General features: G+C 32.2%; 3 protein-coding genes across 3 annotated transcripts; 1 reads left to right on the top strand and 2 right to left on the bottom strand.

The window, feature by feature from the left end:
- Positions 1–2229: 2229 nt before the first annotated feature.
- On the bottom strand, positions 2230–3610 carry LOC115877604 (cuticle protein 21-like). Its single transcript, XM_030893850.1, has 2 exons — positions 3602–3610; positions 2230–2814 (listed from the first exon to the last, which is right to left on the bottom strand). Exons 1-2 carry the CDS (start codon positions 3608–3610, stop codon positions 2230–2232), a joined length of 594 nt encoding a protein of 197 aa, XP_030749710.1.
- Positions 3611–8763: 5153 nt separating this feature from the next.
- LOC115877603 (cuticle protein 21-like) lies at positions 8764–10556 on the bottom strand. The gene is made up of 2 exons (XM_030893849.1): positions 10349–10556; positions 8764–9372 (listed from the first exon to the last, which is right to left on the bottom strand). The coding sequence occupies exons 1-2, from the start codon at positions 10355–10357 to the stop codon at positions 8764–8766; spliced, it is 618 nt and encodes a 205-aa protein (XP_030749709.1). The 5' UTR covers positions 10358–10556.
- A 3107-nt stretch (positions 10557–13663) lies between these two features.
- On the top strand, positions 13664–15992 carry LOC115877602 (cuticle protein 21-like). Its single transcript, XM_030893848.1, has 2 exons — positions 13664–13887; positions 15366–15992. Exons 1-2 carry the CDS (start codon positions 13879–13881, stop codon positions 15990–15992), a joined length of 636 nt encoding a protein of 211 aa, XP_030749708.1. The 5' UTR covers positions 13664–13878.
- The last annotated feature ends 7400 nt before the right edge of the window (positions 15993–23392 follow it).

Genomic DNA, 23392 nt, shown 5'->3' with positions numbered 1-23392 from the left:
GTTTCAATGCTGTAACTGAAAAACAATAAGCTGTATACAAAAAATTGTAACTGCTTCCCACTACTGAAAAAAATACTTAAAATAATGTATTATATGATTTTTTTTTTCAATCAGTGTGTACTGCCAGTCATGACTTCATAGAAACTACAGATCACACAATACTTGATAGAACGAAATAGGCTGGAAAAGACAAAGAAGGAAAGTAGAAAATAGAGTGGATACGACAAAATACCAAGGTACAAATAGATGTCATTTATAGAATCAAACCCCTCAAGTTGCAATGGACTACAGCATATTTATGAGCAATTATTAACTACCAACCATGTTACATAGTTCATAGTTTTAATATGAATGTATGAGACCGAGACGAGTTTTTTTATTATAATTTATAAATTGTAACGTGTGCTAGAATTAAGAAAATATAACTATTTTACGGTAAAATGGCAATTTTTAATTTTAAAATTTAGTTTTTTGCGTAAAAAACAATTGCGTCGGTTTTCTTTCTGAGTTGCGATGTTATGTAACATCTATTGGGGTAATTCCTAAATGGCTTTTAAATGTATATACAGGGTAGTCTTAGATAAGTGCAAATATTTTCAGGACTGGTACATATTTTCTCTTTTTTTTCCAAATAAATACACAATAATCGAGTTATTTTACTTTGAAAAATTGATTTTTTGCTAAAATTTTGAGAACCACTGGATCTTTTCTGGATTTTCTTTCTTGTAAATTTAACCCACTACCTATGTTGACATATTATCTAAAATTATGTTTATAGGTTTTGATATCTAAAGATATAAATGGTATAACTAACTTAGATTATTACTAACTAATATAGATTTAAAAAAGAATTATTAATATATTGGTTTTTGCTTATTTTATTATAAATAAATTAATAGATCACAAATTATGTACACCAGGACAGAGTTTTATATTCGAAATTAATTTACTCAAAAAAAATCAATCGAATATAACAAACCAGCGTATTTGTGTTTTATTTATTTAGAAAAAGCATTTGACCGTGTGCAGCTAAGAGACGTTGTACACCTTTTTTACAATAGGCAAATCCCAAAAAACCTCGTTAAAACCATAGAAAACATATATGAAGCGAACCAAATTCAAGCCAAAATTAACGGGGTCCTGAGCGAGCCAATAAATGTAGACCGTGGTATCCGACAAGTTGACTCCCTGAGCCCTCTTCTTTTCAACATCATTATGGGTGAAATAATAGGAAATGTACGTTTACTGAAGGGATACAGTATGGGCGACCAGGAATTACTGTTCTGTGCTATGCCGACGACGCACGCCGTATTGGTAGCTGAAAATGAGGACGATCCATACAGCGTTTTAACTGCACTGCAAAATCACTTAATATGATATTAAGAAAACTAAATGAACAACGACATCATAAGTATCACTAAGATACAAACTGGAAGTTGAGGGCAATGTTATCCAGCAAGAAATGAAGTTTAAGTATCTAGGCATAGAAATCTCAGGATATATGGTGATGTAGAAGCGGAGGTGCGAGAACGGACAACGAAGGCAACCAGAATAGCAGGATGCTTGAATGACATAATATGGCAAAATAAAAACATTGAGGTGTAAACTAAAGCAAGAATTTACAAAGCAACGGTACGACTAATAATGGCATACGCTGCAGAAACTCGACCTGATACAGAGAAAACTAAACAATTACTAGAGACAACCAAAATGAGAGTACTACGCAGAATAGCTGAAAAGACGCTTCTGGATAGGGAGAGAAATGAAAGCATAAGAAGAGCATGCAACGTGGAAAATGTAGATGAGTGGGTACTCAGCAGAAAGGAAGAATGGAACGATGGAACGACAACAGAAGGATAGTGAGAGTTGCACGCGATAAATCACCGCTAGGTCGCAGAAGCTTAGGACGTCCACGAAAACGATGGAGCGACAACTTGTCAGTCAAACCGGTAGAGACGACGAAACCAAACAGGCGATTCGCCTAGTATGAAGAAGGAAGAAGAAGAAGAATAAGATTCTGCTATTTGTGCCAGAAACGAATCCAACAAATCAAAGATCATTAAAATTGGTCCAGCCATTCTTGAGTAATAAACGGTATAACTAACCCGACTTTGTTATATTTATACTTATAGATTTTAAAAAAGAACTATATATTGGTATATGCTAATTTTATTATAAATAAATAAATAGATCACAAATTATATGTACAGCATTTTAAAATTTCATTATTTAATAGTAAGAGGCTACGTCTTTCTTGTAAACAACTGGTGCAGCAGTTGGCTCTCCTTGTTTTTCTACTACTGCATTGAAACCTTGTCCATCATCAGAGTACTTTACGATTCTGATGGTACCGTCAGCTTCGTGGAGAGAGTACTGTCCAGAAACATGGTGTCCATCACTTACTTCTTCTTGAGAGTGGTAGTCACCAGTATGTGAGTCTTGCACAGCATAGGCGTATTTGTATGGGATTATCTCATATTCTTCTTCGTGGTGGGCTGGAGCAGCAACATATTTAGCTACTGGGGCAGCAGTTTTGGCAACTACGGGAAGAGCTACTTTACTAACTGAAGGGGCAGCAGAATAAATTGAAGCGACTGGAGCGGTAGAGTAAACTGGAGCAGCATAAGCAGGGTATTTTGCAGGTGCAGCTGGAACAGCTACTTTAGTTAGAGATGGTGCAGAATAGACAGGGGCAGCAGCAGATTCGATATGACTGACGGAATTGTGGTTGTCATTGAAAGTTACGTAAGAAGTTGCTTGGTAATCGGCTGGGATGGCACTGACAGTAGCCAAAAGGGTGGCGACTACAAAAAACTGAAACAAAAAACAAATTAGTAAGTTTGTCCAACATGTCAAGCAATATTTAGATATACGACATCCAACAAATTACCGGAAATACAATTTATATGTGAAATAAAATGACAGATAACACTGGTCACATCTTTCAACTTCAAGGATATTTAGTATTTAGCATAGTTATCTATATTAGTTAATACAGTATGATCGAAAAAAAAACGAATAAATAATTGAAATATATTTAAAGAATTATTTTGTTAAAACATATAGAAAGTATTAAAAATACAACAATTTTTTGTATTATCAAAATTAAATTAAATTTATTAATAAGTTATTCAGATTTATCATTTTTTCTTTTACAATTTTGATAGTATTTTTTTTAAATTCCTTTTTATGCTTATTATTTTCTGAAGATTAAACGCAACGACTAACATTTTCTAAGCACAAAATGATTCATTAAATCTGAATTAGAATAAGAACTGAAGTTGATTAAGAACTAGAATTAAAAAAAATAAAATAGGAAGGATATTACATTATAACAAAAATGATTTCAGACATTTCAGTCTCATAGTAGAAAAACTGGAAGAAATGAGGAAAATATGGAAATATTAAAAATAGAAAATGTGTAAATAAAATATAAATATTTTTATAAACATGGACTAATTATATGTATATTATATTTTTTATACCTACTTATTAATTTTAAAACTAAAATGAAATATACTTTAAGACTCTCAATATGTAAAATGATTATTTTAAATGTAAGTACTTGTATAAAACAAAGAGATCTACCTATTTTACTTACTTTGTACATTGTAGAAATTGATTAGTTTGTTTCTGAAACGACTACAAGAGTGACGAATGAACCAAAATCGCACACTTTTATATTTAATAATTTAGAAAGACTATTTAGGGGTGGTCAAAATTTGTGGGTCGTTGGTCAAGTTCAAATTCTTTTATTTCACTTCGAGCGATAAGAAAATATTTGCTCCAGATTATTTTATTAGACAGTCTCACAAGGTCGTTTCACGTCCGTCGTCTGTATATTAAAATTATATAATATAAATTAGCATTTATTTATTTAAATAAACCCAGTGTGAACATGTCTATATCTATGTGGCGGATTCATCTCTCCAAAAAATCCTATATGGGTATTTCGCCACTGCAAGAAAATCTACAAAATAAAATAGTTATTTTATGTAAACACCTCTGGCGTTAATCCCAAACGGAAACTACTTGTCAGAAGTTAGGTTTAAAGAAATACAAATTTGCTTAACGAACAAAAAAATGTTTAACGTTTGGGAAAGTTTATCTCTTTCCGTCGTCGGAAGCAAAAAAATACAAAGAATAAAGAAAAAAAAAACTATTAAAAATATTTAAATTCAACTATTCGAGAACACTGTAGCTTTTTAAAACAGATACGTCTACAAAAACCGTTGACGTTTTGTTAAAATGACGTTATGTCAAGTTAAACTTCAAAATTAACAATTACTACCTGATAACAATTACTTAATAAGGTAAAACCAAAAAGCCCCAAACTTTCTGTATGATTATTTTTATAATCCAGTAATATTACGATTTAAACCCGACAAAATTCAGAAAGTTTTGAAAATTGGTAGATATGTTGGGGATAGCATGAGGATTCCTAAACCGAAAAGTTCCCACCTCTAAATAGTGTGCGTCATCCCCCAGGACGTCGTTTCTACCCCCATTTTAAGTTTTTTTAGATAATCTCGGCAACGGTGCAATTCTCGACAAAAATACTTATATAGAAAATTGTTCTTCATAAAATTCTCTATCAAAAAGATAATTACACTTTTTTTCTAAAGTGAATAATAAAGTGACAAATAGGGTGCAAATATTGTTGGTTGTGACTAGCAATATCTGCAGTTCAATCTAATTTAAAGTTTAATGTTTAACGCTAACAAAAAGCAGTAACCACTAAATTATACTTAGAATTTTAATATACGTTGTTCTCTCACATTCCTCTACCCCTATAAAAAGGGTGATTTGTACTTATTTCCAAATCACCCTAGAGGTAAAGTATTTGATGCGTTTTTTTAAGTGGTATCCCCTGTAGGCCTAATCCACTAATTATCGAATGTTAACTAGTAATCTTCGTCATCTTCCACAGGTTCAAAATTCAAACATGACTGTCCATGGCAATTATAATACATTGTAGAGCAACGCAAGCCTGTTCTTCTGCAGCTACATCTGTATTCGCACCCTAATTTGCATGAACATGAAATAAGCGTTAAAACAGATGCGGGGGCTGGCTTTTTGTTTGTCATTGTCGGGGATAATATACCGCCAACTTTTTTCCACCCCCAGTCGGTAGGTTCGAGCATAACTCCTTTCCATGTTTGAATTTGGTGAAAAACCCGATACGAGTGTTGCCGAGCTGCAGCAGAAGTTGGTGGTAGTTTTTTGAACATGACAATGTTGTTGGCTTTACCAACAAGTTGGATTAGGTCTACAGGGGATACCACTTTAAAAAAAACGCATCAAATACTTTACTTCTAGAATGATGTGGAAATAAGTACAAATCACCCTTTTTATAGGGGTAGAGGAGTGTGGGAGAAGAACGTATATTAAAATTCCAAGTATAATATAGTGGTTACTGCTTTTTGTTAGCGTTAAACATTAAACTTTAAATTAGATTGAACTGCAGATAGTGCTAGTCATAACCAACCCTTATATTTGCGCCCTATTTGTCACTTTATTATTAATTTTAGAAAAAAAGGGTAATTATCTTTTTGATAGAGAATTTTATGAAGAACAATTTTCTATATAGGTATTTTTGTCGAGAATTGCACCGTTGCCGATATTATCTAAAAAAACTCAAATTGGGGGTAGAAACGATGCCCTGGGGGATGACGCACACTATTTAGGGGTGGTAACTTTTCAGTTTATTAATACATATGATGAGTGTGTTTATTAAACTTTATGAATTTTGTCGGATATATCGCAATTTGAGCCATAATATTACTGAACTATTAATTTTTATGTATGTTATGTTTATTTGTGATATGTTCGTTAAAATCAAAAAAGCGATTGCCATACATTACTAACATCTACAGATGCATGAGCAATACATTTATTTTTATTAGATTGTATTAAAAAAGCCTCTTTTATTTTTCTTTTAGAGGCTATCGCTTCTTTCATTATAATTTCGGCGTTATTAAAATTTATTCTGTGCCCTGTGTCCCATGAATGTTGACAAATCTTAGATTTGTGAAAATCTCCCTTTCTTAAATAATCTTTATGTTCTTTAATTCGAAAATTTAAGGGTCTAGATGTTTCACCAATGTAAAATTTATCGCATTTACAGTATTGGTATATTACATTTTTTGTTTGTTGTTCTGTATTTATTGTTTTTTTTTTATTTGATAAATTTTAGATTGGAGTATAATACTATCCATATATGTATAATCGGAATCGACATCATAAACCTCCATTCTTGATAGTTCTGTTTGATGTTTCAATTGAAAGATTTGAATTTGATTTGAAATTTTGTTCATTTATTTGTCTTTGCTAAGTTTATTTTATGACATTAAATATCTATCTTATTCTTTATTTTACAATTGGTTTTATTTATCGTTAGTAATAGACCGAGAGAGCTGGCTACATAAAAAACCTTATCATCGTTACATGGCTAATTTTTCTTGTGAAGTCTCCTTATGTGTAACCATTATGAAATAGTTATGTCTGCCAGCGCGATCCCGGGGCTTAAAGCGGGGGCGGTCAATCGAAAGGGTGAAATTTTGACACTAAAAATATTATAAGGTACTCGAGTTATAATTACCAAAGAGCTTTTATTTATTATTAAAAAGCCGTATGCAAAAGGGCAGATGAAAAAATCGTGGCTCAATCAGCTGTAGACAGTTATCAAAAGCGCGATATTACTCTACAGGGTGAGTCTTGGATAAGTGCAAATATGTTCAGGGCTGGTATCTCGATAAAAGAAATATATTTTCTCTTTACCGTTTTTCAAATGAGTCCAAAATAACCGTTCAAGTTTGAAAATTTAAAAAGACATTTTTAGAAAGATTTATGAGTCACCTGTTTTTTTCTGTATTTGCATCCATTCTTTAAGTGTCGTAACAAGGTCGTAACCATAGAGTAAAGCCGTAAGCATGGTAGATTAAAAAATTATACCGTGGGTAAATTTGCGGTGAACAGGCAGTTGTACAAAGTTTTCTAAAATATAAAGAAAGCGCTAGAGTAATATCGCGCTTTTGATAACTGTCTGCCGCTGATTTAGCCACGATCTTTTTGTCTGCCCTTCTGCATACGGCTTTTAAAATGAATAAATATGACATTCCACAAATCGGCATGCATGTGAGCCATATTTTTTTCCAAAATTTCATGCCTGTGTCCTTTCGCGTTGTCTGCCGGCATTTTAGCGACAAGAAAAATGTCTGCCAACAATTTTTCACGTTTCTTAAATAAGTAAGATAAAAATACGATAAAACAAAGAGATGTGCGTTTGTATATATTAATATTATTATATTTTTAAATAATTGAGGTATGAGAAACAGTGTATTGTATATGTAGTTAAAATTATAATAATACAAGAAACGTATTTTTAACTATCCATATATAATAGTAATATACTAATATGGCAACTACAGAAATATCAGAGAGTAAAGTAGACATATTTAGAAATTATATATTTATTTTTTTGGTTGGAACTTTCATTGTGGGTGTCGTCAAAAGTCGTAATAGTTGCTAATTAAGTAATGATCAACACTGTCCCGCTTTTTCATTATGAGGATCTGTCAACCCGCAGGGGCCGGAAAGTGAAATATGGTGAAATAGCAAAAGCGGTTCCACCGTTTCCACGGAAACTTCAAATAAAATAGTTCCAGCCTCGGGCGCTAGGTGGTAGTGCAATTTTTTAGGTTAAGAAGTTGCTACTAGTTATTGCCAGATGGCGTTCAATCAGATTTTTTTTGTAGTTTCCATAGTTTCCAACGGCCATTGTCATACTATTGTCAAATTCTCAAAAATATTGTCGTTGTCATAACGCCAATCATCAAAAATGATTATCAAAACGTTTTTCAAACTATAATTTGTTATATGTGTTTTTATTAGACAATTCCTTTTGTTTGTGGCCCTAAAAATATTATGTAAGTCTTTTATTTTTGCCATCATTTAAGTACCTATTTATATTTACTCCATTTACAAAACTTTGGGCGTATTACGTTGGTCTTGTTTATTATAATAAACGATGTTTAAATATTTGACTTAAAACTTAAAATAATAAATAATATTTACACATGTTTGGCTTTAATTTTATTTAATAATTGTAAAAATTATACTGTTAAATGTTATTTTTTACACCTCACAACGGTACTTGTTATTAGTATTGTTGAATTTGTGTAAAAAATAAGATTAAATAATCAAATTTAATTATTTTAGAGCAAAATTCAATAAATACGCTCATTTAAAAAGCCCGCTGTTCGATCCATTTAAAACAAGCCCTACTCAATAGATGGCGCCACTTCTGTAGGACCATTTTTCAGTATGGCAGAGTCCATTCTTTTTCTAGCTAGGTATATTCTTTGGTCAACCCTGCTTGTATGTTGCTAACATTTTATTGTTTATGTCCAAACTTCTTTTAAAATTTGGATCGTTCTTTTCAAAAAATGACGCAACTCGAAACAGTGGGACGTAACTTTGAGGAATAGTGACAAAAATTTGTTCGACGTAACTCGAAACGACGTAACACGAAACGACGTAAATCGAGGACTGCCTGTATAGGGGCAGATACGAATTCAATAATTGAGAGATCATTACAATCGGTCCAGCCATTCTTGTACAGCCATTCAATGGTATATCTAACCCGACTTTGTTTTATTTATAATAATTTAAAAAAGAACTATATATAGGTGTATATGCTAATTTTATTATAAATAAATAAATAGATCACAAATTATGTACAGCATTTTAAAATTGCATTATTTAGTAGTAAGAGGCAGCTACGTCTTTCTTGTAAACAACAGGTGTAGGAGTTGGTTCTCCTTGTCTCTCTACTACAGCATTGAAACCGTGTCCATCGTCAGAGTACTTTACGATTCTGATGGTACCGTCAGCTTCGTGGAGAGAGTACTGTCCAGAAACATGGTGTCCATCACTAACTTCTTCTTGGGAGTGGTAGTCACCAGTGTGGGCGTCTTGTACATCGTATGCGTATTTGTATGGGATTACTTCATATTCTTCTTCGTGGTAAGCTGGAGCAGCAACATATTTAGCTACCGGAGCAGCTACTTTGGCAACTACTGGAAGAGCTACTTTACTAACAGAAGGAGCAGCATAATAAACTGGAGCGGCAGAGTAAACTGGGGCGGCAGGGACAGAGTATTTGGCCACTACAGGTGCAGCTGGAACTGCTACTTTAGCCACAGCAGGTGCAGCTACTTTAGTTAGAACTGGTGCGGCATATACAGGAGCAGAAGCAGATTGGGAGTGACTGACAGAATTATGGTTGTCGTTGAATTTAACGAATGATGTGGCTTGATAGTCAGCTGGGATGGCACTGACAGTAGCCAAAATGGCAGCAATGGCAAAGAACTGAAACAAAAATTATATTAATAGGTATCTGTAAGCCTCTCTAGTAATTTAAGTATGAAATAATATATTAAAAGTAATTTACATAAATATTATTTGTAGAATTCAGAATAATTCTATAAAACGGATAGAACAAAATCTAAATGAGAAAGATCACAACGTAACAACACTTTTTCAAAGGAAAAGAGTAAGATTTGGAAATGTATAAATTAACTCAAATCAAAACATTAATAGTTGTTTTTTATACAAGACGATAAAATGGTATTTTATTGTCGATCGAAAAGATTAACTCACGAGCGATGAAATCGCGAGTGAATTAATTTCGGGAGACGATAATGCAATTTTATCGTCGTGTATAAAACAATACTCTTTTCCATAGCGAGTTACGTTTTAAAAAATATTCAGAAATTATTATTTCAAGGAATTTATTATGAGTAGAAAAAATATTGTGCTGGGTTGGCGTTGGTTTCTATGTAATTTGACAAATAAATAAAGCTGTCTCTTTAGCTGTCAGTTTTGAGTCAATATTTTTTAATTCTCTTTCATGTCGATTGCTGATTGAATTGTAGCCAGAAATGGCTCAAAACGAAATAAGTAGATTAACAGATATTCAGGCTGAGACGACAAACGCCATATTCAAACTACTTCCATTTAAGTAAATCCTGAATAACTTATGAAAAGGAATACAAAAATTTTCAAAAATGGAAGCAATTAAAAAACGTGAGAGAAGAAATAAAGTTTTTAAATTATCCTCGCTGTTAAAGTATCATTTAATCTACCCTTGCCGTTAAACTACTATTTTATCTACTATTTTTGATAGATATAAGGCAATTTTACCAGTTGCTATGGAGAAAAATATTTTTATTAGATTAGTTTGAACATATTTTTAGTTTGTAGATTGCTCAAATAAACTATCTTAAGTTAGACAAATAAAGGCGTTCTACCTAGTTACAAAGAGCAATTTTTAATATTCACTTACTTTGTTCATTTTTCTAAATATGTATAGGAATGTGTCTGAGACCAATTGTAGTACTGGAATGATGAAAATAAAATTCTGCGACCTTTTATATGAGTTTAGAAAGATATATTGGACTGTATTACATTCACCTAGAATATTGTCCTCTGTTTTTAACACTATATATTTATTTTTCAGACTTTCTATCTAAGGCAATAGAAATACACACCTGTAGACATGTCATGAATTTGGTTGCGGGTGTAGATCTTTGACATTGTACAAAACAATGTGACCTAATTTTTATCTAATGTAACTGATAAGGTCGTGCAAAATTACTATTATTTTATGTTATGCATATATTAATAAAATTATATAACAGATTCAATATTTATTTTTGTTTAAATTGATATTAATCCCAATTTTTTACCATTTTACGCATTAAGTTTATAAATAGGCACTATTTTCAAACATTTTTAGACATACATTAGATATAAATTGATTTGTTTTGATCCAGTATTTACAAGCAAAATGTAAACAAATTGTTTGTTTATTTACGTCTGATTTGGCCACATCCTAAATTTAGTAATACTTTTAATTGGCGTAGTTTCACTATCCTCATAAAAACCGAAAAATAAGTGCTTTAATAGACACTATCTAAAATAACTGACCAGGTTTTACATGAGAGTTTACTTATTGTTTTTTTTATCTATAAAAATAAAAAAGTTATAGGGGTGAGCCACTTTTGAGACGCGGTAAAAAACGAAATTTGGTATGTTAGTGTATAAGATAATTTATTAGGAATGATATACAGGGTGGTCCGAACTGTATTCCGGAAACTTCGGCAACATATTCTGCATATAAATAAGTAAAAAAGTTCGTATAAATGTATGTCCTAAAATGCTTAGTTTCGGAGATACAGGGTGTAGAAATTTCATTTTTATTTCCATTTTTTTCCAAATAATTTCTGACGTATCGTCAATATTTGGATGAAAATTGGTATTTGGGAGTTTTTTGACGTGAGATTGATTTTGATGTCAATATGACTCCTACTTGTTGAGGGCGCCATCTACATATTTTTAACTGGTTTGAAGAGTAATAACTTTTTGTCCGTACCTGTATAAGACTACTGAGTAAAAAATATACATTTACGACATTTTTTACATAAAAAAGGTCTCTTGGTAAAAATTGCAACGAATAATAGATCCCGAGGTATTTGGAATCGAAATTATCATTATACCTGTCATTATTGATATAAATTAAACATATTAACTGGTGCCCGGTGGCGTAGAGGTACATGCTCTCGTCTACCAATCTCAAGGTAGTGGGTTCGAATCCCACACCCGGCATTTCGTCAGCCGACTATTTTTATTAAAATAAAAATAGTTTGGGTACCTAGGTCGACTCAGCCTTAAATGAGTACTTGGGATTCACAATCCTGAGGTAATAATAGGCGGTTGAAGCGTAGTGCTAGCCACATTACCTTCTTTGTATACCGAACGACTCTAGTATAGCAAGCTGTACCTTGCTACTCCCAAAGCGTCAAACGCTATATACGGGAGCTATTATTATTATTATTATAACTAAATAGTTAATAGACTGAAATCATAAATTTGAAATGCTTTTGTGACAAAAATTTTACAAACATTGTTTATCATCATTTTTTTGAAGAAAAATTTATGATTGATTAAAAAAAAAGTTCCCAAATTTATCATTTTAGTCAAATAACTCACAATAATGACATGTATTGACTATTTCCATTGTAAATATCTTGAGAACGGAAGAGACATTTTTTATGTAAAAAATCACGGAAATGTACTCGGTAGTTTTATACAGGTACGGACGAAAAGTTATTAGCCTTCAAAACAGTTAAAACGCATGTAGGTGGTGTTCCCTACAAATAGAAGTCATATCCGAAACCAAATTTTTTGTATTAAAAAAAAACACCAAGAGACCAATTTTCATCGAAATATTGACGATACTTCAGAAATTATGTGGAAAATCGAAATAAAAATGAAATTTCTATACCCTGTATCTCCAAAACTAAGCTTTTTAGGACATACATTTATACGAACTTTTTTACTTATTTTTATATGGAGAATTATAATATTAGTATTGCCGAAATTTCCAGAATACAGTTAAGACCACCCTGTATATAAACGTATTCAATTGTTTTTGATCACTTCCTGTTTCATCGGAAACGACTACAACTTTCGATTTATAAATGATACACTCGACATTTTGTACTTTATTAGATAAAAAATGACACTATGAATAGAATGATATATTATATGTCAACTTTTGACATTTTCGCATATTATGGTTTATTTCAAATTTTAACATGCGGTTCATAACGACATTTTGACTCGAAATAACAAGTATGTGGTACCAAATTATTCGGTATGAGCCACCCTTGTTCCATTTCAAAAAAAAATTAGATATGATTAAAAATACGATTTGTGTATCTTTTAACCGGCCAAGACAAAACATGAAAAACATTAGACGATCAAATCTATTTTTCCAAGGCTCCTTGATTAAAAATTAATGTTTTTAACACAGCCATGGTCCTCTAGACTCTAGATTGAAATTTAAAATGCGATTTTTTAAGCGAAAATATCAGAAGTGGACATATATGATATGTCATTTTATTCAGAGTGTCATGTTCTATCGAATAAAGTAAAAATATACAGAGGGTGCCATTTAAAAATCAAAAGTTATAGTTATTTCCGGTGAAATAAGAAGTGACTGAAAACAATTGAATACTTCAATCAATGCTAATTTATGTCATATACTAACATACCAAATCTTGTTTTTTTATCTAAAAAAATAAAAAAGTTATAGAGGTTGAGCCACTTTTGAGACGCACTCGGTATAATGATGCTAAACAATTTGATCTGGCACCTTTTGAGCTTTGCGCCTCTGGTAGGCACAGTCTTGAATATAATACATATCTACTTTTTTAAGGTAGGTTTTTTTAAGTTCTACGCAAAATGCAAATTTATAAAAATATACATTATGTGTATTTAAAAGTCTTGGCTGGCTTAAATTTAGTTTGAGAAAAGCGGAAGTAATCATTATTTTGTATGAACGTTTTAATTGACGTTTTGATTCAAACCTGTGTCTAAAAAAATATATGATTCTTTATTTTCATGACATTATACCAATTATCTTACTGAATATAAAGCTTCTAAGAGTTTCTTTTTTAATTTACATTTCCAATTCTAATTTCCAAAATTCTAATTTTGGAGGGAATACCGTCTAACCGCAAAAATGATCACATAACCTTGTTACTTGCAAGTGAAATGAAATTAGATCGCATTCTTTTAGAGGTCAATATATCTATCTAAATAATTTAATGATTAAATAACTAATAGTTTTGGGTATATGGCTGAAGAATAAATTAATCTATATTGATTACAAGATAACAGTAGGTCGTGACCTAGTGAACGTAGAATTGTCTAGGGTTGTTTTATTCTAATATAAAAGCACGCCATTTTTTGAATAAATCACTCTTGTAGTCGACTCTGATTCAAACACATCTAACACATCTCTTAAACATGTACAAAGTAAGTAATATTATACCTATTATTATGTTTAATATATTATGTACAGGGTGTCCCATTTTAATTGAAATCATACGGTATCTCCGTTATTAGTAAAGCTAGAAGGGTGCGGTTTGCACAAACCTGTACCACTTTTTTGTCAAACGAAAGTTGCTGTAATCAAAATTCTCATAACCTGATTCTCATAACCTGTTTCTGAGCTACAGGGTCTTTTCGAAAATTTTGCAATTTGGGACAGGCTCCGTATCTTCGATATTATGGATGAAATCGAGAAGGTAAAAACTGGATTCTTGCAGAACTTTTTACGTAGAATACAGTGGCGTAGTTTGTTTTTCTACAAAAAAAATATTTTTGAAAATATGAACTAAAGTTTGATTTTTTTTGTTTGTTTTTTTCAAATAGAACACCCTGTATATTTATAAATCATATGATCCGCCTTGCTATGCGCTTCTCAAATATATATATATATATATATATATATATATATATATATATATATATATATATATATATATATATATATATATATATATATATATATATATATATATATATATTTATTTTCAATATTTACAGTCTACTTTTAATAATTCTTTAGTTTCTTATATTATCAATCATGCCCTACTAATAAATATGACCTTTTAATATATATTTTTTATATTTTTGAGAAGCTTATGACAAGCCAGATTATATAATTTATTAATATACAGGGTGTTTCATTTAAGAAAACATAACTTTAGTTCATATCTTTAAAAATATTCTTTTAGTAGAATAACAGACTACGCCACTGTATTCTACGTAAAAAGTTCTACAATAAACAGTTTTCACCATTTCTATACCTTTAACAATAACAGCGAGACAGGGGGTGTCCCAAATTGCAAAATTTTCAAAAAGACCTTGTAGCTCAGAAACGAAGATTGCTATGAACATTTTATTTACGACATCTTCCGTTTGACAAAAAAGTGGCACAGGCTTGTGCAAACCGCAACCTTCTATCTTCACGAATAACGGAGATACCGTATGATTATTCAACTAAAATGGGACACCCTGTACAAGGTTTTCAGAGATATTTAGTGCGATATCTGCAGACTTACCTATTGAAGGTAGTAAATGACTTTAAATATAGGAATTGAAATTATAAATATAGAACTTTGAAATTAGTGGTTTCATTTTTAGTGTTTGTAAAGTTGGTTTCTCTAATTCCAATGTAAGAATTCAGAACGTCAAAACTAGTGGTAGTAATTTTCAGTTAGTTAACAAAGTTTTAACTTTTCCCACTAGTTATGCGTCAAAATTAACGAGTAATCATTTTGGCTTTTGATTATCTTTCGTCAACAGAAATTGTGGTTGAAAATGAAAAGTTTATTGTTTTATAAATTAATTATTAGGCTTTTCTTTGTGCTAGTACTAAATATTTCATTCTATGTCATTATATTGATATATTCTTTTTGTTTACTTAAACAAAATAATTTCCATTTCAGTTCTTTGCTATTGCTGCCGTTTTGGCTACCGTCAGCGCCATCCCAGCTGACTACCAAGCCACATCATTCGTCAAATTCAACGACAACCACAACTCTGTCAGTCATATCCAATCTGCTGCCGCTCCTGCATATGCTGCCCCAGCTTTCGCTAAAGTAGCTGTACCATCTGTAGCTAAAGTAGCTCTTCCAGTAGTCACCAAATACTCTGCCCCCGTTGCTCCAGTTTATTCTGCTGCTCCAGTTTACTCTGCTGCTCCCGTCGCTTCAGTTTATTCAGCTGCTCCTGCTCTTACCAAAGTAGCTCTTCCCGTAGTTGCCAAAGTAGCCGCTCCAGTAGCTAAATATGTCGCTGCTCCAGCCTACCACGAAGAAGAATATGAGATCATTCCATACAAATACGCCTACGCTGTACAAGACGCCCACACTGGTGACTACCACTCCCAAGAAGAAGAAAGCGATGGACACCACGTTTCTGGACAGTACTCCCTTCACGAAGCTGACGGTACTGTCAGAATTGTCAAATACTCTGACGATGGACACGGTTTCAATGCTGTAGTTGAGAAACAAGGAGAACCAACCCCTGCTCCAATTGTATACAAGAAAGTTGTAGCTGCTCCACACTACTGAACAACTTAACGTATAGATAATTAATTTATTTATTTATAATAAAATATTTGAGCAAGAATGTAATGTATGATTGTTATTTATTGATAATTCTAAATCAAAAGTTTGATTTTTGCGGTTATTAGTACAGCCTGTTGCATCGCCAACCTGAACATAGTCAATCCCATGTAAATTTTAAAAATGTTGGATAAGTTTTTCCCATTTTTTTAGAGAAAAAATCATTTGAAACTTTTTTTAAGGAACTCCTTAAAATGAACCAAATTTTTCATTTTTAATACCTTCTAAGAATTCCTTTGCTGTTATGAAAGATAAAGAAATACTAAATTATAACAATCCGATCCGGAATAACAAACATACCACCTTCAAATTCAATTTTTTAAAAACAATCTATACTAATATATAAAATCCTTAAGTGACTGACATACTGATTAATCACGGTCCTGTTCAAACTACTCAACGTAAGAAGCACAATTTTGGCATACAGGTTGATTCTAGAGTTTAGAGGTTCGATAAGAAGGGATTTTTCGAAATTCCAGTTCCAAGAGGGTGAAACCAAAGAAAAATCTGGTCATTGATTAATCACGATCCTGCTTAAAGCGCTTGACGTAAAAAGCTGATTTTTGGAAAACGGATTGACTTTAGGGTGTAGAGGTTCGATAAGAAGGGATTTTTCGAAACTCGAATTCTAAGGGAGTGAAACTATCCCCCAAATATTAAAATATTTTTTATTTAAAAACCGGTGAGTTTTTCGGAAAAACTCTTAAACACGTATATTTTATTTTGTTGTTTTACATATTTTAAGATTTTTTATAAATTTATACAGGGTGTTTCATAAAATATGACCATTGAGTAATCACGATTCTGCTTAAACTGCTTGACGTTTTAAGCTGATTTTTGGCAAACGGATTGACTGTGGGGTGTAGAGGTATTTGTTATTTAAAAAATGGTTAGTCTTTCGGGAAAACGCTTGGACAAGCATAATTTATTTTTTTTTTACATATTTTGAAATTTTTTAAAAAATCATACTGGGTGTTGCAAAAAGTTGGGTAATTACTTAATCACGATTCTGCTTAAACTGCTTGACGCAAAAAGCTTATTTTTGACAAACGGATTTTTCGAAAGTCAAATTCCAACGAGATGAAACTACCCCTCAAATATTACCAAGTTATATAATAATATCGCCATATTGTTTTTTCTCATGCTGACATAAATGTGAGAAAATTTTATCCAATTTGTATGTTAATGGCAATTCTTGCTTTGCTTTATCATCACCATTACAAATGATTAAAGGTTGTCGCCCACTAGACCGCTGCGCGGCGCGGCGCTGGGAAGAGAATTTTTTCCGGCTGCGAAGGGACTGCGCCCACTATAGCGCGCTTTTGAAACGCGGCAACGCTATTTAGTTATAGTCGAAGTGTTTTTTACTTACTGTAGTTTAGTTTTTAAAGCAATGAGTTCAAGTACGGACGAAAGCGTATTTTTTGTGCTCTTCTAACAGAGGAAGAGGAAGAGGGGGTGAGGAAAAGTTTGGACTCATACGATTAACAAAAAAAGAAAGAAGTTTGGAGAATTTTACCATCTTTTTCCAGATTTAATAAAAGACAAAATCATTTTTTTCAGTATTACAAAATATAAAGGAAACATTTTACGCACTCCTCAATTGAGGGTTTTAGAAGAAAAAACACCGGGTATATCTACTCATCATATTTTTTCAGAAGAGACAAATTACTAATATTTTTGATAATTCTTATTTATTCTGATGTGTATATTAGTTATGTGGTCAAAAAAACCCTGATCTTTTTTATATATTTAGGTAATTAGAATTTAAAAATTGGAGATTGTCACTTTTGTTAAAAAGTGGAGATTGCCAGTTTTGCCTCTACACCCCTCAATTATATTAAATCTTTGATAGAAAGGCATTTCGTCCATCTGTCTCTAGTGAGGGAAGACTAAAAAAAATATCATATTCCTTTATGAAAATCGATTTGCCTAATTTACCTTTAAAAATACAATTCTGCCATTGATACATATCACTAGTTCCTAGTCAAAAAGCCAACTGAAAAGACTCGAATGCAAAATTATTTCCCTTGTGAGTACGCACACTGCAACGCGCCGAAACGCGGGAGACGGAAAAAAGTTGCTAGAGAAGTATTCCGACTTCTTGACGGAAATCCCGCGGCGCGCTTCTGCGCTGCGCGCTCTAATGTGCGTTGGTCCATTTAAATACATGGCAAGCAGACAAAAGAAATTTCCACATGGCGCCGCGCCGCGTCGCGCCGCGGTCTAGTGGGCGACAACCTTAATTCGACGCGAACGAAGTCGCTGGTACGCGCTAGTTAATTATAAATAATTTAATATTTTGAAAACAATTTGTAAATACGAAATATGAATCCCAGAAACAACATAGAATGTAAAAAAATGTCAAGCCTTGTAACACAATTCTTCCACTATAAAAAGTTATGAGATCTCGTATAAAACCAAGTCAGTTTATTTTATTTAGTTTCTCTTTAAGCACCTATTAAACAATTTTGTTATTAATTGTTAGTATCACATTAGTATCAATATTAGACGGTCGAGTCATTGAGAAAATATGAAGGATTGAAATTTGAAAAGTTTATTTAAACATTTTTCAGAGTGAATGATAAGGATAAATTCCTTCGACCAATTTGCTGTTTTTTCTTATTATTTCTAGATGTTTACGGATTTTTTCATTTGCCACAAGGTTGAACGATCAGGTGCTATAGTTGCTAGATAGCTGTTCTGTGACTTTTGTGCGTTGAAGTTCTTCTCAATATCGTTAAACTGACCCACAACAGAATTTCCAAAAATACCAGCCCACACGTCCAATTTCTGAGGGTTTTGTGCATGCACCTCGTAAAAAACCCTGGGGTTGTCCTCAGCCCAATACCGCATGGCAACTTGGCCCAATACGAATACCTCCATAGCTTCATTTACTACAGGATTTTCCCCCTGCCTCTTTTTATTCACAACGGAACCAGTTTCGCAAAATGTTGCTACTAACTCGCGAACAATTTTGCCATAATGGTGTTTGTCAGGATGGTGTTCATTGAATATCTGCGCAACCCGATTGCCACATTCAATATTTTTAAAATAAAGTTCGATTATTTCCACTTTTCCTGTAAGTTAGTACACCATAATTGTTAAAAATTTTAACGATATTGAGAAGAACTTCAACGCATAAGTCACAGAACAGCTATCTAGCAACTATCGCACCTGATCGTTCAACCTTGTGGCAAGTGAAAAAATGCGTAAACATCTAGAAATAATAAGGAAAAACAGCAAATTGGTCGAAGGAATTTATCCTTATCATTTACTCTGATAAATGTGTAAATAAACTTTTCAAATTTCAATCCTTCATATTTTCTCAATGACTCGACAGATTTTCAAAAATGAAGCCGGAAAGTATAGAGAATAGAAAGCCCTTTCCATTGCGGTACCACTTGACCCCCCTTCCCATTTGAAAAAAATTGGGGGATGACACCCCCGCTTAGAGGGTTGAAGATTTTGCAATCATTTTTGGGGCAAAAGTCGCCCCCCTCACATACAAAATTGACGTGTTTTTGAATTTTCTGAATAAAAAAATTACCCTGGCCGTTATGCCTTGCGGAACGTTTTCGATGGACCACCCTGTATAGCAACATAGGCAGTAGATTAAATTTACAAGAAAGAAAACCCAGATAAGCATTTAATTGCATTATTGCATTTTTATTGCATTTATTTAAGCCATCTGACATATTACCCTGTATTTATGCATCTCTTTTTAATCTGTATAAAAGTGTTATAGTATGTATGATTGTAAACAAATGCTGTTCCATTAATGGAGTACTTGGTCCTATTTTGTTTCTGGTATTTATCAACGACATTGCAAATCTAGACATTAGCGGTAAAATCTTCCTCTTTGCGGACGATACTAGTTTCACTTGGAGCGGCCCAGATGTTACGGCACTATATTATGTACTATAATACTATATCCAGTGACTTACGTGACACAATTAAATCTTGGTGTGATTCTAATCTCCTATGCCTCAACCTATCAAAAACTAAAGTTTTGTCAAATAAAATTACTATATAACCTTTTGTACTTAATAACACCACTATTGACGTCGTGGACTCAATATGTGAAATTCTTAGGACTTGTTGCAGACAACTCGTTAAAATGGGACTTGCACATCGATACTTTATCAAAGAAACTAAGCGCTGCCTGTTTTGCGCTAAGATCAGTTTCTAAGGAGTCCAGTTCTTAACTTATCAACCTCTAGAATAGCCTATTATGCCCTTTTTGAGTCACATCTTCGTCATGCCCTTCCATTCTGGGGTACTTGCTGCGCAACAAAATTTGATCGTATTTTCAAACTTTAAAAGAGAACAGTTCGATATTTATTGGGACTGAAGAGTAGAACTCACTGCCAGAATTTCATTAAAAATTTCAAAATATAATTTTTGAATCCGTTCATTTCTGAATCTTTTATAATTAATTCTAGATATTAACCACTAATATAAGATGTTAATTTCTTAAGACACATATTACAACGTTGTTACTGTTAATTAATATCTTCTAATTAATTTAAATAATATCGAAAGTGTTGATCGCAACTAAAATAATATAATCGATCGCCTTCGTTTAGCGTTTGTCTATTTATTATTCATAAGGCACGGTGTCGACAAATAAGGTTTTGCTACCACTTCGTCCCGACAATTTTCTACATAATTAATTACAATGAAACTGGCAAATGTATTTACCGTAGGCTGATCGTAGATAAAATCTTTTTATATATGTATATCACCTAAAATAATTGTAGATAAATTACGAAATTGGTTAGATGTTTAGATTAATAAATAAATGGGTTTTTGCTCTACTGGGTGTTTTTCGATAGTGGCTCATCCCTATAACTTTTTTATTTTTTTAAATAAAAAAAACAGATTTGGTATTTTAGAATATGACGTAAATCGGGATTGATGGACTTATTCTTTTATTTTTAGACACTTCCTGTTTTACCGGAAATAATTTCAACTTTTAAATCGTATACTCGGTATTTTTTAGGGTTCCGTACCCAAAGGGTAAAAACGGGAACCCTATTACTAAGACTTCGCGGTCTGTCCGTACGTCCGTCCGTCCGTTTAAAGTGTTTTTTCATTTTTTAAATCGGAAAAAAAAGTTTATAATAATATAGTGTCTAATGTTGTATAGATAATGAATGATATTCCAGAATATATATATCATAAAATCAGATGTATTAATATTTAATAATTAAGAAATTAATAATAGTGAATAAGAAACGATGATTCAGTGGAGCATGGTAGGCTTTGGAAAAAAGTTGCTTTTGACGTAATAGTATAAACGTCAAATTATTATTAGATCAACATGTTGATAGACTTAGCAGCGTTTTTTTTTATCTTTTGATTGTTTTTTCAAAATGCCAACAACTTCAACTACTTCAAATAATAAAGGCATTTTGAAAAAGCATTTAAAAGATAAAAAAAACGCTGCTAAGACTATCAAAATGTTGATCTAATAACAATTTGACGTTTATACTATTACGCGAAAAGCAACTTTTTTCCAAAGCCTACCATGACTTCACTGAATCATCGTTTCTTGTTCACTATTATTAATATCTTAATTATTAGATATTCATACATCTGTTATTATGGTATTGTGGTATTTCGTCGATTTTAAAATAAACTAACTGTTTCTATCTTATTTTTTTGTTAGAATGGACCTAATTAAGAAGGCTACTGATACTGTATTGTAAAAATAAGGTAAATAAGGGCTTATTTTTTAGTATTTATTATAATTTTGCCAATATCTTCGGTTTGAAAGAAGATATCAAAATGCGGTTTTCGCTGACTTTTTAAGCTTTTACTACTCTTTACTATCAGCTAAAATAACACATACTATCGTATTTAATTTTTTTGAAAAAACGCCCTATGTTTGTTAAATTGTAAGAAAGCGCCCCCTAGCGTCTACGTTCAAAACCTTATTATTATTATTTTTATGGTATAATATAGAATAAGAAACGCTCTTTTAAACGAGGCCTCGTTTGTTGGATTCTGATCATCCAGTCCGGACTTATTAACATTTAAATAAAGATAGATCTAACCTTCCCCCACCACTTTATTTTAGCAGATAGGGGAAAATGGTCTTCACAAAGAAAAATCCAAAATTTACTGAAGTTTATGAAAGTATTATTTATAGTACCCATTATCTAGGCAAAATTCTGTAAAAAATATATTTTCTTATTTTCCATAGCAGTTGCGCCACCTAGCGGCCGTTTTACAAACTTGAAGAAAATTTCCAGCAATTTCCCATAGCCTCTTTAGTTATAAATATTTTTTTCGTAAGCCCTACGGCTTATACTTTCCGAGATACAGCCGAGAGCTATTCTTGTGGGACACCCGGTACAGGGTTTCGAAGTTTTGCCTAGATAAGGTGTACTCTAAATAATAGCTTCACAATCTTCAGTAAATTTTGAAACTTTTTTGTTAGAACCATTTTCGCTTATCTGCTAAAATAAAGTGGTGGGGGATGGCCAGATCTGTTTTTGTTTAAATATTAATAACTCCGGACTGGGTCAACGGAATCAAACAAACGGGGGCTCGTTTTAAAGAGCGTTTCTTACTCTATATTATACCACAAAAACAATAATAATAAGCTTTTGAATGTGGACGCTAGGGGGCGCTGTCTTACAATTTCACAAATATTGTGCGTTTTCCCAAAAAAAAATAAAATGCGATAGTGTATGTAATTTTAGTTGATGGTAAAGAGTAATAAAAGCTTAAAAACTCAAAATAAGGTTTTGAACGTAGACGCTAGGGGGCGCTTTCTTACAATTTAACAAACATAGCGCGTTTTTTCAAAAAAATTAAATACGATAGTATGTGTTATTTTAGCTGATAGTAAAGAGTAGTAAAAGCTTAAAAAGTCAGCGAAAACCGCATCTTGATATCTTTTTTCAAACCGAAGATATTAGCAAAATTATAATAAATACGAAAAAATATGCCCTAAATTACTTTATTTTTAAAACACGGTTACAGTAGCCCTCTTGATTATGACTATTCTAATAAAAAATAATATAGAACCGATTATTTTATTCTAAAATCGACAATATACCACAATACTGTAATACCAGATGTAATAGTATCTAATAATTAAGATATCAATGACAGTGAATAAGAAACGAAGCCTCAGTGAAGTCATGGTAGGTTTTGGAAAAAAGTTGCTTTTGACGTAATAGTATAAACGTCAAAGTGTTATTAGATCAACATTTTGATATTCTTAGCAGCGTTTTTTCTCGTTTGAACAAAGGCATTTTAAGGAAAGCAATCAAAAGATAAAAACGCTGCTGAGACTATTAAAATGTCGATATAATAATATTTTGATGCTT

Source organism: Sitophilus oryzae, unplaced genomic scaffold (genome assembly GCF_002938485.1).
Source record: "Sitophilus oryzae breed Bouriz unplaced genomic scaffold, Soryzae_2.0 scaffold_1494_pilon_pilon, whole genome shotgun sequence".
NCBI classification, from domain to species: Eukaryota; Metazoa; Arthropoda; class Insecta; order Coleoptera; family Curculionidae; genus Sitophilus; species Sitophilus oryzae.
This window is presented reverse-complemented; position numbering and strand designations above follow the sequence as displayed.